At 46.4% G+C, this 14615-nt stretch overlaps 2 protein-coding genes across 2 annotated transcripts; both read right to left on the minus strand.

Moving 5' to 3' along the window:
- Positions 1–219: 219 nt before the first annotated feature.
- On the minus strand, positions 220–1128 carry MYADML2 (myeloid-associated differentiation marker-like 2). The gene has a single exon (XM_010289730.1). It carries the CDS (start codon positions 1126–1128, stop codon positions 220–222), a length of 909 nt encoding a protein of 302 aa, XP_010288032.1.
- Positions 1129–7429: 6301 nt separating this feature from the next.
- NOTUM (notum pectinacetylesterase homolog (Drosophila)) lies at positions 7430–13575 on the minus strand. Its single transcript, XM_010289731.1, has 8 exons — positions 13521–13575; positions 12568–12626; positions 11053–11155; positions 10066–10257; positions 9614–9714; positions 9368–9515; positions 8712–8759; positions 7430–8601 (listed from the first exon to the last, which is right to left on the minus strand). Exons 1-8 carry the CDS (start codon positions 13523–13525, stop codon positions 8295–8297), a joined length of 963 nt encoding a protein of 320 aa, XP_010288033.1. The 5' UTR covers positions 13526–13575; the 3' UTR covers positions 7430–8294.
- Positions 13576–14615: the final 1040 nt, after the last annotated feature.

Below are 14615 nucleotides of genomic sequence, written 5' to 3' on the forward strand. Positions count from 1 at the left end.
TTGAACAATGGGGGAGGCTTTTTCCCAGCATCATCCGCAGCTCACCCACTACAGGTCATTAATTTGCTGGTCCAGACAGTCTTGACCTTGAAGTTTGGTTGATGGTTCTTGCACACATGCCTGATAAGTGCCTCCCTTCCTCTCATCCCATCTCCTGCTGCATCCCTGGCTGCTGTTGCTTATGGCACTGGGACGGCTTTGCAGTGGCAGACCTGCATTTCAGAGGTGCGAGACAAAGCGGATGCGCTGGGAGTATGCCAGGTCCACGACGTAGAGCAGCAGGTTCACGTAGGTGAAGATGGCAATCACCAGCTGGCTGTCCCAGGGGCACCTGCCCTTGGCACAGAGGCCGGGGCGCCGTGGGGAGCCATACTTGCTGTCGAAGCAGAACACCGGCCAGATGACTGCTGCACTCACGTACAGCAGCACGGCCGCGAAGGTGTAGACGACCACAGAGCGCTCGAAGGGGAACCACAGCAAGGCGGTCTTACCTGTGACACTGAAGGCCACCACCACTACTGTCGCCACAAAGCAAAAGCTGTAGACAGCCACACACCACTGCGTTGCCACGTATTTGCCATACTGGCTGTCGTTCACCAGCGCCCCAAAGATGATGCAGGCCACGAAGGCCTGCACGATTTTCAGGAGCCCAGAGACAGTGGCCATGTAGCTGGTGACTTGTCCCGGTTTTGCCCTGGTTAAGAACACCTCCGAGGCGTACGCAATGAACAGGAGGCCTGCGAAGACACTGGCTGCGATGCGAAAATCTCTCACCTCACAGCCGATGGGGTAACAGCCCAGCTGGACAAAGTAGAGGGGGTAGATCACTGCGGCCGTGACGGACATGAGTGTGGCGAGCATGGAAAAAGCAGCAGTGAAGTTTCCCCAGGAAATGCTCAGGCAGCTGTGCAGATGCGTGAATTCGCAGGTGATGATGAAGACAGTGACAGCGAAACAGAAGGTCCAGACAAACATGCAGAAAGTGCCGTATGCTGCGCTGAATCCCCCCTGGTGGGCTACCAGGCTGAACGTGGTGCATCCAAACGTCATCTGCAGCAAGCGAGCCATCCCCACGGGGGATGTCACAGCAGCGGTGTTCAGGTACGGCCCTCCCGCACTCTCCATCATCTTTCTAGTCCAGCAGACAATGCACTTAAAGCCCCCCCCAAACGTCCTCTCAGGCTTTCGCTCCTTTGTCCTGAGTCACACCCGGTGCTGGATCAGTAGAGCGGCAGCCTTGTCTCTGCCAGTGTCAGTAGGTGCTGCATGTGACGCTGTGTGCGCGTTTCTGGCAGCGTCTCAGCGCAGACTTGCCGGCTGCAGGGAGGTTACTGGCTGGCTCTGCCCACCGGCTGCGGTCTCAGGGTGCCGCAGTCAGCTCGCTCCGCTTTCTCAGGTCTGAAACCTGCCCAGTGTCCTGTCCTTTCGCTGTCTGCTTTCCCATATGATGGCTGAAAGGATCGCTTTCTCCCTGGAGGCTGACATTTACTCCATTTTAGCTCTACAGCTGTAGCTCTCTGCTGTGTCGTTTGCAGGAACCTAGGAGTATAAATAGGGGCTATATTAATAGTTCTGGAATGAGTCCTGCCCCCCCCCAACTGCCGTGAGCGGGTGTTATTTAACACTGAAACTGGGAGCTCCATCAGAGGCTTTTGATTATCCTTCCGCTATTTCTCCAGAGACGTTTGGGTCGCTGGCACGCTGCTGTTCCCCCAGCAGCCGCCCCACACTGGGGGGGCTGCCTGTGGAAGCGGGCTGTGATCCACGCTGCAGAAACAGGAGCTCAGTTCTGCAGACCCAAGGCTGCCTGAGCAGGGGCACAAGCCCGAAGGCATCACAAGCCCTATAAGAGGATTTAGGCCAAAGGCTATGATAAAAGCTAACTCACTCTGCTCCATTTGATCTGGAGCAGTAAAAAATTTACCTGCTGTGAAAGGCCCTGCTGTGCTTTGAGCATTTAGTGAGAGCATGTGGCTGTGAAGATTTTGAGCACCAGCCCTCACTATCTCCTTAAACTCTTCCCTGTATCTGTTCTACTTACATGGGAGCCAGTTATTCTTGTCTCTCTGAATGCCAAAACCAAATACAATTGTGTGTGTGGGGGGGGAATTGCTTTGATATTCTTAGCTCTGTTTTGGAATACAGATTTCAATATATAGTGTCAAACCTTCCCTCCTGTCAGATCAAAGCTTTCCCCGGTAGCTATTTTTGGTATACATTTCCCAAGACTTGGTCTCTACCCTAAAGTCTTAATTCTGACTCTAAAAGCCCCAAAGAAGATTTCTGATGTAGTTTTAGAATGGGAAAAATGAAAGACACAGCATAGAAAAATTCCTCACTTACTTAATGGCAGCATTGCTGGCTCCTCATCTACAGCTCTTGCTGTTCTGGTCCCAGTATGGAAGGAGGATTGCCCCAGGAGCTTTGCACAGGTACAGGGAGTCAGCATGACCAAGGGCTAGCCCAGCCCAGTGCCTTAAAACCGTTCTGAATGGTTCAAGGTAGTCATCAGCTGTGCTGATTAAAGTCTGTAACCTCCTAACTGGGCATTATGATCGACCCTTATACTTGGTAACAATAATAATTGCTTAAAATCGTTTCTTATTTGTATGTTAATGTAGTGATGTGACACCCACCAATGAATTGCCAAATGCAGTACTAGGTACTATGAAGTAGAACTGACAAAAGAGATGGTCTGCTCCAATTTATGATCTTAGCATACACTTCTGGGACACCCTGTGTTTGTCCAGATGAAGGATGCTGCTTCCCCTTCTCCTGTGACCCTTCCTTGTGCTGTGGCTGAGAACTCAGACGGGCCGGTTCAGGCAGCTCAGACAGCTGAAAGCTCCCAGACCCCCTGGAAAAATACCCATTCTCAGCAATTTTCTGCTTGCAAGGTCTGCTGGCACCAATGCTGCTGGCACGCAAGACCACCACACCTGGGATGTATGATTGCAGCAGCTCATGCTGCCGGGAACCATGCCTTTACACGAGTCTCTGCTTGGATAAAATGGGCTTTGAAGGCAATGCAGCACATCCAGTTTCTGGCTGCTTGTTCCTACCCCTCCACCCTTCCCCTTTGGTCTCACACATCTTGCCTACACAACTTCTCTGTGAGCTGTATCAGGATACTAATCTCAGATTTTAAAAAGAACAGCAGAAAATTTGCACCTGACAGGGATTATTTTTAACCTGGAGTCACACTGGTCTGATTTACACTGCAGATGTGCATGGTTGTATCCACACAGAAGTGGCATTGACAGATGGAGCAGCCAGGACCAGAGGGTTGGACAGGAACTATTTAAGTTAGTATTGCTGCTGCAAGTCACTTGCGATCCAGCTGTGGCTTGAGACAAATGGAGGCAGACATAGGTTACAGCAGGATTGCTTACGGTAAAAAGCAGTGGCTACAGCACCCCAGCAGCTCACAGTCAGCATTTTGTAGGCCAGGGATAACTTTACGGAATGATTCGCATGATGACAGTACAAATTTTGTGGATGTTAAGACCTTCAGCTTTGTCACCATCTTGTAACCTCAGTGTCTCTTTTACAAAAAACCCTCCCATTTTCCCTAAACAGACCTCTGGTGCTAAATGCAGAGAACTTGCATTCATTTGGGATGGACGTTGCACAATTAACATCACAACAACCAGGAAATGTAGCAAGAGAGCCAGGGAGCTCCATGCTCTCACCCTGAGGTCTTGCCCTTCCTGACTCTCTGTGATGTTAATCCTCAACCTCTAGCAGAAGTTTTCCAGACTTTACTGGCAGTGTGTTACTGTCTGTATTGTGGCATGTCCTGCAAAACAGTGGGGCTGTGTTATAAGGCAAAGCTATTGCTGCTGTTGGGCTGTCACCCATGCTGTCTGGGGACACTGCTTTACTGTCCCTCTGCAGTCTCAGCACTCCATCAGTGATGCTCTGTTGCACCTAAACAGCTGAAATTACACTTGTCATTTTTCTTCTTAAGCCCTAGCAGGAGCCCCTCTAGATCACCATCCTGTCCCCCCCCCGCAATGCTCCCCATTGCAGCATTTGGCTGCAACTGTACCACACTGGCTACATGGGGGTTAGTGAGCAAAAGTTTATTCAGTACCTATTATATGACAGGCAAGTGGCTGTACTGAACTCCACAGTCACAGGACAAGAGCCATTTTACAGTTCATAGCCCACTGTGTTATTGCTTCCACTGTAATTTGCTGCATCGCCATCCACCTGACCACGGGACCAACGCACTCATGATCAGAGAGCAAGGGGATGCGCCATGTCAAGGCACACTGGAAGACAACTGCTTGCAAGGCCACAGGCTGGTATCAGAGTCCTCCCCAGCTGCCCTGTGCGCTGTGACCCACCAGTGATGCTTGGGCTAAGAGCAGAGCTGGTCCTGCTGCCAGGCTTCCGCTTCCCATGAGAAATGGTGCCACTCCAGAGATGCCTCAGCACCCGGAGGCAGTGCTGGCAGAGGGCAATGGTCCCCAAAATGAACAGCGGGCAGGAGCAGTGGACCATCTGGTCCACTGCCTTCTGCCAGGGCGTTGGGTTTGAATGTGCAGGTCTCCAGCTTTTGTGGATCCCCAGGGCCTCCGGGTGCTGCCAGCAGTCTCATTGCCCAGCATCATGCAGATGCACTGGCAAAGCACTTGAATTTTCTTTTCACTTTAAAAACGTGTAAGCAGATATCAGATAGAAGGTCACGAATTAGAAACCCACGACTTCTTGCACCCCATCACCTCAGCTTTTTGCACTGCTCCTTTTGAGACCCTGTTCTGCTGAACAGGGAAGACTGCCGGCACTGTTGAAGGTTTGTTCTGAATGGAGATCCAGAGCCACAGACATCTGCTATTGAATGGCATGGCAGCTTTGCGATTAAAATGAATGTTGAGAAGCCCACATACCCACGCATCAGGCCAGTGGTTCCTAAATGGTAAGTCACAGCATCTTACAAAGTGAGACACTGATTGGCACGGAAGAGACCATGGCTACTAAACCGTCCAGATTTTTAGCACACACACAAGAGGTGTGCTGCCAAGAGCACAGAGTAGGAAGGGCTAGCGTGGGGGGCAAAAGCTTGATCAGACGCTCCATGGCTGCAGCAGGTACTGTCGAAGTGAGGACGCAGCAGCAGCAATGCTGTCCCACTGCTGCCACCACCCCCTGGCAGCGCTCTGGCAGTAGCGACGCTGCCTCCACATGGCTTGTTCAAGGAATGGGGCACCTTTCCCCAGAGCAGCCCTTCTGTGCCTTTCCTCTCGCCAGCGTGGTGCTTCCTGCAGTTGCCCCCAGTCCAGCACAGAGCTCCAGCAGGTACGACTGGCAAAACGTAATTGTCCGTGGTCTCCACGGTACCGCGGCTGGGCTTGGTGTGCATTACTTCATCAGATCTCTGGTCCTCCTCCATGAGGTCTAAAAAGTGTGTTGTCTGGCAAGAGTTAGTTTCTCTCAGTCCCTGTGTATCAGCAGCGATTCCTCTAGTGAATAGAGGCACAGAGTCCACCCTCCAGTTCCTGACTGAAACTGCTTACGTGTCCGATGTGCAAGTCTGGACCTGTTGTCATGCAGTGCGAATACATACATTCTGCTATCAGCTTTTGACTTTTTGGTTGTATTTTAATTCTCACTCAATCATGTGATGCTGTTGGAGACAATTTTCCCTTTCAGAGGGAAAGCATCTCATCTAGTCATAAAATCTGAGAGTACAAACACATGGTACTGAATTCTTCCAGTCTTGCTCTTTTTGCCACTGGCTTCCACACAGCAGATGTCACTGGGGATGAACTTAGAAGTGCCAGCTTTACAAAGGCTTGGGAAAATTATATTTATTGCACAAGTACAAGAAGTAGAGAGCTGGAAATGACTTCCTGGGTTAGAGATTCCAGTTTCCAGCTACGACTTGCAACCACATTGTATAATTTTTCTAATAAATTAGCAAAGTTCCCCTTTAAAAATATTTCTGAAACTTCTCCCTGTTACACATTCTAAAAGACTGTTGCAGAGGCACACTAAGCTAAAAGAGTGATCCCTGACTCCCAGGGATTTTTTCCTGTGCTTGCAAGGAAAATATCCCCTCCAAACATCCGTTGCCTTTTAGAAATTAACCTTTGAATTAATGTTTTAGATATACAGGTAACCAGCTCTGCAAAAAATTATTCCAAACTTCAACATGTCATTTTTACTTTACAGTTTCCTAGCAGAAACACATCGCTGGACACACAGCCTAGGGCACTTGCCATATCTACAGGTGCATCATCTTATGTATAGTCATCCTGCGAACAACTGATACGCACAGTAGTTTCCCTTGGTCCTCCCAACTGATCAATTAACGCACAGCAGAAATTTGGGCTACTGCTCAAGTATCAGCACTTGGACTGACTCCATGTGACTCCAGCCCTCAAAAGAGTCCCATCTTCCTGTATAGTTTTCCAAATGTTGTCTGTACTGAAGAAGCCTCTCAACTTTGTGACATGAAAAAATATAATCAGAACAATTCTACTTTTATACCCAAGTCATTAAAACATAAAGATATCAGTAATCCCTAGACTGGTCACAGGAAAACTCCACTAATAAGTTTTCCTGCATTTCAGTTCTGCTGCGAGCACCATTCATTTTCTCTTTAGCTACTTTTTTATCTTAAATATGTACTAAACCCATCTTGCGCAGCAAGGCAAGGGCAATTTCCTTGGTAGTGGTAGTGCCCAACTGTTTGCTGAAGTAACCGAATGGCTGTGGTCTTTTTCATTTTGGGGTTTACTCACCTAAAACAATGGATCTTACAAATAGCACTACCATTTTAACCTGGCAAGACCTATCCTGAAAGTGCATGGGATTTCTCTAAACTTAGCCCTAGTTTTCTGTGGCCTACACATTGTGTAACCATTTGCACAAACGCAAGCAAATGCAAAGTCAGTATCAAGAATTTCTGCAGAATGGATGTAAATTATGCTCCTTGTGCAGGTTTGTCTACGCTAGCTGCCACATGCTACAGTATAGAGCTTTTCTGCAACTGCCTGTGTGCTTCCCCCGCTAAGGAATGGTCTCTTGCTCTCTCCAGCTTCAGTCACACATTCCTGATCCCACCATTGTTCTCCTCCCATTAACATCAAAGGATTCTCTGTGTTCCGAGGTGAGGTGGGTGTGTTCACAAATGACTAGAAGAATAGAAATATGTTGATGCTCGTCTTGTGTTCTCTGCCTTTTATGTTCCAAATGCTCCCCATTTGGAGGCCAAACATTCCTCTCGCTAGAATAGAGGCCTTTGCTGCAAAAATGGATCTCCCTGCATCTTAAAATGCAATGCCCTGCAATACCTGGCAAATCATAGTCAAGCTGAAAATGCTCTGCAAGTATGCAAACATCAGGTGCTGGGTGAAAATCTCTGTACTTGGACCTCATATTACAACCTCTTCATCAGAGAAACAATGACAAAGCATACTGCAAGGGGAACACAGAAGTCTAATTAATATAAAATGTCAATACCACCCTCAGCCCTCTCCCAGGCACAAGTGATCATAAGGATAACCCATCCAAATGAGCAGCATATACAACTTTACAAAGACATATGTATGGTTCTCTGGTTAGCCCTTATAAATAGCGTTTTACATATTAAAATAAATATGTCCACGTTGCCAAAGTAGCAAGAGGTTTCTTCGTTATTTAAAAAAAATATGTTACAAAACAATATCATTTATATTTCTTGCTTAGTTTAAAAAAAGTAATAAAAAAGTCATTTTATAAAATAATATGAAAGTAAATTGAGTACAAGAGTGTCCATCCCTAGCACGTGTCCTGGGTTTGTACGTTGTGACTCATCATGAGATGCTGACCTCCAGGAAGTCATGTAATCATTCCTTCACTTCTAGTTGGACAAAAGAAATCCAGTGCTTGCTTTTTTCACCACTTGTATCAAGTCTATGGTGTAAAATTCAGGGCAAGGGAAGAAGTCCAGATCTGGGGAAGGTTCTTATTGCTGCTCTTTATGGCTTTGCTACTCCCTGTATCAGATTGCCTTGTGTGACACAGGAAGAGGATGTGAATGGCCAAAACTGAGCCCTGGAGTGCAGAGGTAATGCGTTCTGGTCAAATAGTATAAGCAAGAAATTGCTCTTTTTTTTTTTTTTCTTGATGCATCTTAAGTGTGCAAGAGTGTGGGAACACGTGGGTGTGTACAGGTTTGAGCATGCATGGGTGTGAGCGTGCATCTACCTGCATGAGCATAAGGAAGAAGATTAGAAAGTGTGGGAGAAGGGCTTAAGAATCTCCTCCTGATCTAATCTCTCTGCCCCTCTGAAGACCCCTTCCTAGTTACCACTGCTGAGCATCCCCAGAAGTTTACTGGGCTCCAGGCCCTGTTGCTGTGCCATCTTCTGAACATCAAAACCCATGTGCATGAGGAACTGGATCACATTCATCTCCTGCCCTGTGAACTGGTCCCTGATCGTGGGGCATGAGGGGTTGCAGTGAGGCCATGGACAGCTGTCGATCAGATGAATTGGGCAGCCTTTCAGAGGGGCCTTCCCATTTTTGTTGCTCTCATGTAGGCTCCGATCCCAGCAGTGCAGGGCACGGGGTAACGATGTCCCCTTCACCTGGATGTCTGTCCAGTGACTGAAAAGACAAACCGTACAGACTGTATCAGAGGGGTCAGGCTGTTAGAACTGGTTAATTCCCCTACCATTTCCCTGATGACCTTTCATAGAATCTGCAAAAGCACTCACTTGCGTGTAATGATCTCATGAGACAAACAGGCAGGAGCAAAGCTAGCACTAAAGGAAAAAAGGAAACATGGATTAGGTCTTGGAAGGACAAAGTAACTCCCACTAGATAGAACCTTCCGGACTAGGTAGAGGGTGGAGTTTTTGCTGCCCTTGGCAAGATTTTTAGAAACAGCAATGACTATCATGATATAAAACCCAACTGGACCGTATATAGAAGAAAAAGGGTTCCATCCTGCCTAACTGCACATTTGCAACAAGACACTCCTGAACACTTGCTCTTGTATGAAGCAACTAAGGCATATTAGTGGTTCCTCCTCTGTTGTCTCATCAACTCTCTTTATGATCAGTACTTTTCAAAACATCCCTGTGAGGTTAATGGCCATGCAATGGCAAGGAGTCTCAGACGTCACCTTGGCGGTAGGAAAGAAAAAACCACAATCCTATTTATAACAAAGGGTAGCTGATAATTGTGAAGCTGGGAATTACTTTGCACTTATCCAGAAATTAAAAATGCAAGATTCTTGATGTAGATGAACTAATAGTTACCAAATTTACAACACTTGTTTCTGCAGAGATTTGAGAAATGCTTCTAGGACACTGGATAAGAATATCTCTTAGAAATAAATGTGCCAGGTTTTCCTCAATTAAATACTTACGTCACATCCTTCAAGGTGTTTCTCAGCTCCCTACCCAGATTCTGGATGTAGAGCCACTGCCCCTCCTGAACAGGCTGGCCAGTGAGGTGTACATTGTCTACAGTAAGTTGGGCCTCATCAAAGAGCCATTGGACAACAAAGACTGGACCTAGGAAGACAAAATTTTGGAAAAGGGGTTGCTCTAAGTTACCTGCAGATACAGAGGAAACCCTAGAATCCATTTTATGTCTCTCCTCTGATACTCACATCGAAGAGTGGGGTAAATCTTATATCCAAAAAAGCAATTCCATTCCTCTCCCTCTTTAAATTGCAGCTTACAGCGTTCAGGAACAATACCATTCCAATACCTAGAAGACAAAGCAATAACCAGGTGAAAGGCATAGTGCAATCTGAACAACGGCCCTTCCATATCCCAGTCTATTTCTGTTCTGATTACAGTTCCAACTTACTGACACCAGAGTTCTTTCTTGGCTACATTGTCCCATCAACACATTTTAGAGCACCTACAATTGCAACATTCTTTTGCATGTCTAGATTTTAGATTATTGTCTTTTCCAATAAAACCATTGAAAAAACACTGATGTAGATGATAAATACTCTTTAAAGTAGTATCAAAATGAAGGAAGATAAGCGAAGGGGGACATCTTCTCCACAGTCTAACCTCTTATAAAACTGTACTTTAGAGCACCTGATTGTACCTTATTCCTCTTCTGATGGCTTCTGTTGGAGCACACGTTATGGTATCAATACAGTCAGTTCTGCGATACTGTTTATTATCCAGGAACCATCCAGAGTCTGCCAAGCCTCGAACCTGAATCCCTTGATAACCCATCTCCTCCAGTTGCTCTGCCACTCGATCCACATTCAGGAGCACTCCTGTCCCTCCAGCACTGCAACAGCAATATTAACACCGCAGTCATGAAGCACACACAGCTATTACATGGCTGGCTAGCTTACACATCCTCTCACAGAAATGACGCTCTGTACACAACTTCACATATCCACAGGACAATCCACTACTAACTCGGCAGTCACCAAGTTATTTCCTTTGCAAAAACACTCAGAAACAAAGCCAGTGCTGAGTAACAATCTGATACCTCGGAAACCAAACCCTCTTCTCGTTCTTTCTCCTGGGAGAGACGTATGCTTTATGTCAGTTGCCAGGGTTTGGCTGCTCAAAAACTGAAAGAATCTCCAGTGAGACTAATTCACCCTTCGCAACTTCTGTATTACACCCCGGTATAACATATCCCGAGTGTACCACAGCTGCGTGCAACATAGCACGATTCAGAGACCCTGCGTCAGGCAAGTCTGATTTTTTAATTCAGATGTCCCAAACCTATTCACAAGAGACATGCACCTCGTGGTGTGGGCCAACACGAGCCAGCATTCTTGATGCAGGGTAGAATGAACACCTTCCCTCCCTCTTGCAAAGCTTTTACCTTTTTGTTATTTCGTCCGTTTTCTCTTAAGGGTACCTGGACCAAAAGCTGAGGAAATAGTATTATATCATCCCCTGTTGTACCACTTAAAGGAGAAAACTGAGAAGAGATACAGGGTTTGCTGTGTTAGTGTTACTGTACTCCTAGAAGAAATTTTTAAGCAGCTGCTGAGAACTCCTCCCTAACAGGTTTCTACTGTGGAAATCTCCTGTCTTGACCACAGGAAATCTTGTAGATACCTACCTGCTCCCTGCTAGCAGCAACACTTTTGCAGTGCTAAGACCTTTTCCCACCAGCTCCTTTATAACTTCCTGAATGATCAGTGCTCCCATGAAGGCATATTCATCTGGAAGAGACAGCTCAGAGTCAACAAAACAGTTTCCTGCTAAGACTTTTGCTTCCTCTCCACAAATGCTTAAGAACCTTATGAAGGGATTATGAACCTAAAACCAGGCCCATTTTCTTCACCTGGACCAAGTACATCTAACGAGACATACTCCCCCCGGTAACAGACAGTGAACACAATAACACAGGCACATCTTCCTACAACAGTGCTTAGGAATTGGTAAACTTAGAGAACAAGAGGGAAGGTGCTGGGACCCTCTCTCTATACGTGGAGAATACACACACCTTCCTACCACCTGGAATCTCAGATCCAACTCACTGCATCCCTTTTTTCCCCAATTCATAGTCAATTCTGACAAGCAATGCCTCACAAAATGTTACACCTACATAGGCCGCTACTTCCTTGGCACCACCAAAAGGCAGCCATGTTTGCTGCAGTATAACTGCTTCATAGGAACAACCGTAAGAAGCCATGATGAAGTGAGAAGGTCCCTCACTGTGACAAAAAGCGTCTGTGGTATCCACCAGTGGTCAATTTCGCAGTGTAAGAGTTAGTGAGATGAGACATCAAGTGACACAATGTCTGGTTTAAGGCCACAACTCACTCAAAGAAAAGCATTAACCTTCTGCCTTTTCAGTGTCACATCACAGAGCATCTTAGGCCAAATTCTTTTGTTCACAGCAGCATGTACCAACAGTAATTCCATTCTGGTCAAAGAAAACTCTTCATGAACAAACGAGCAGAGAACTAAGCCCCTGGTGTTTCTATGGACATTACTCCACCCAGACACACAGCCTGCTTAAGCTGGGAAACCAGAGAAGTACACAAGGTAGAACAATCGATTTGCATGAAATACAGCATAATCTGGAAGAGGACTCCTTTAAGCAGACTCCCAGAGTTCCATCATCGTCAAAATGCCAGCCAGTGGCAATGCCTGTATTAAGATGAACTATTCTTTGTTTCCCAAAGCAACCTGCAGACAGCTTGAGCCGGACACATGATGGCTTCTTTCAAAGGCCAAACATCCTCCTGATAGAAGTCTGAAACTAAGTTCACTGCACTTGCCTCTCAGAGCAGCAAAGCCAAAGCCGCATGCAACAAACCATGGTTTCTCAGCTACATCATTTAATTTGCTGTCTGCTGAAATCTGGAGATTCATCTAAACGGAATTTTGTTCCTCTAATCCTTACATACTGCATCAGTGTAACATCTCTGCAAGCAGTGGCTCTGAACTATGTCAAAACAGCCTGAGCTAAAGAAATCAGGATGTTTTATCTGGAAGTAGCTTGATATTCTTTCCTGCCCTTCAGCAAGAAAAAGCCTGTTCTTCATTCATGTAATTTCACAGAAGTCTGGTCATATCCTTAAATGTGTGATGTCTGGGGCAGCAACAGCCCATCAGCAACACTCACTTTTCTCAGACTTGGGAGAGGCACCACTCCAAACATCACTTGAGCAATAAGGGATGAATCTGTAAGAGAGTTGTGTGAGTACTGATGTTCCTTTGACACGCAAGGAGGGGTGAGGATAGGGTCAAGTAACTGGAAGAAAATTAAACCCTGGGGAGGGGAAATGTGAAGAGTTTCTTGTCCAGTCAGACAACTTACCCTCTTGCACACCAAGTGACAACTGTAACTGTCATGAATTTTCTCCTGAACACTGGTAGCTTTACCGAGTTAAATCAATAACTAATGTGTCTTTTATCCATCTAATTGAAGGACTGAGCTCAGTGGACAGAATGATGGGCCAAGATTTTGCTCTTAGCTGTCCCACTAATATGGTGGATGGCCTGCCACAGGGAAACTCTCTGTGCTTCAGTTTTTAATATGAGACATGAGAAAACCTTGTCAATGCAGGGTAAACACTGACTGCAACCACTGGAGGTTTTTGCAGGAATCAAGTTATCTTCCCATTTTTGTCTCTGGCTTGCAGAATGCAAATTACATCCCTCTCTTCTGCTTTTCCCTCTTAATATAGATGCATATAAATTGGTGTCTTTCTCATTTATCTTCTTTGAACTAGAAGAGCTGCTCCACATTTCTCTCAAATTGGCAGATGTGTAACACCCCATCAGCTCGCCACACACAACAATAGCTGCCACTTCAGCTATGTGAGAAGGCGCTCTCAGCTATCCCCAGTTTTTCTTCATTAGATCACCCCACGACTCCAAGGAGACTGGATTCAAGTGTCTCCAGACCTTGCCAGTGCTACTTGTTAGAGAGCTGAATTAGAACAAATGAGGAAACATACAATTTCCTCTCGCAAGTGTTAGTCTTAAATCTGTCTCTGCAGTGTTCTTGCTAGCCTAAGAGGCAGGAGATGCTGTTTAAGTATAAACCTATTTCCCTTCGTTGTCCCTCCTTACACCATGTTTGCATTCCACCAGTGGGGATTTTCTTCTGGTTGTGATGACAGGATCCCAGTTCCTGCAGATGGGCACAAAGAAACAAGAAATGTACCGATGACAGTCTACGACTTCAGAGAAACTGTATGAGCCTCATGCAGGATCTCTGACCACACAGAAAACAAACATCCATGATGAAAAACATTGGTAAGGGAAGTGGAAGGAACATTTCTAAATCTGCCCTTAGGCAGATGGGACTTTCAGAATTTGATTCATGCTCGAGATGAAGCCTCTTGTAGTACAGAAAAGAACCTGTGACACATACTTAAAATTAACCACTTCCCCAAAAAACAGATCTGAGCAGGTAAAGTCCAATATATGCAATTACAAGATCTGTGTGAACGTCAGAGATCTAGGTATTCAGAAAGCCGGAGCATAAACAGCAAGAGTGAAGAGAGCAGCTCAACATTTCTGTGCTGACTCAGGAGCCCAGTGGTCCAGAGCGTGGGTATCTGGGGTGCTAATTCCACCTTACGCATGAGACTGAAAGATGCTACAAATACTTTACGGATGCACTAGATGTATGCTTTCACACAGAGTATCACTGTAGTTGGTTAAGTGACGTTATGCAATTGTGAATGGGAAAAAGGTGGAACCACGCAGCTCCAGGTTAAAAGCCCAGAAAGTTAATCCGGTTTCTCCCCGTGCACACAGGGCCAGGCAAACACACACGCCCAGTGCAGTGTGCAAGAAAGCACATCTGTCCTGACCAAGAGATTAGGAGGTGCAAGAACAGTTCTTCTGACAGGATTAAGAGAAACACAAAGTCTCTTTAAGAAACAAAAAACTGAAACACAACTCTGAAGATCCCAGCAGGTTTGCGAGTGCATGCATGCATTTGAAATAAGGAGAGCACACCGGCCAGCGTTCAAAAAAACAGTACTGTCTACCGGTGATAACCGGACACCCAAGCGCATGTGCACATCTGTGCTTTCGCAACTTGTTCGGCGAGCGGAGAAGCACGCTTGTTCGGGTGTCCTCTCGCGGGAGCGGGAGCGGGAGCCCGCCCGTGGCGGGACGCCGCGCGAGTGCCGCGGCGGGAGCAGTCACGCGGCA

Source organism: Phaethon lepturus, unplaced genomic scaffold (genome assembly GCF_000687285.1).
Source record: "Phaethon lepturus isolate BGI_N335 unplaced genomic scaffold, ASM68728v1 scaffold44016, whole genome shotgun sequence".
Lineage (NCBI taxonomy): Eukaryota > Metazoa > Chordata > Aves > Phaethontiformes > Phaethontidae > Phaethon > Phaethon lepturus.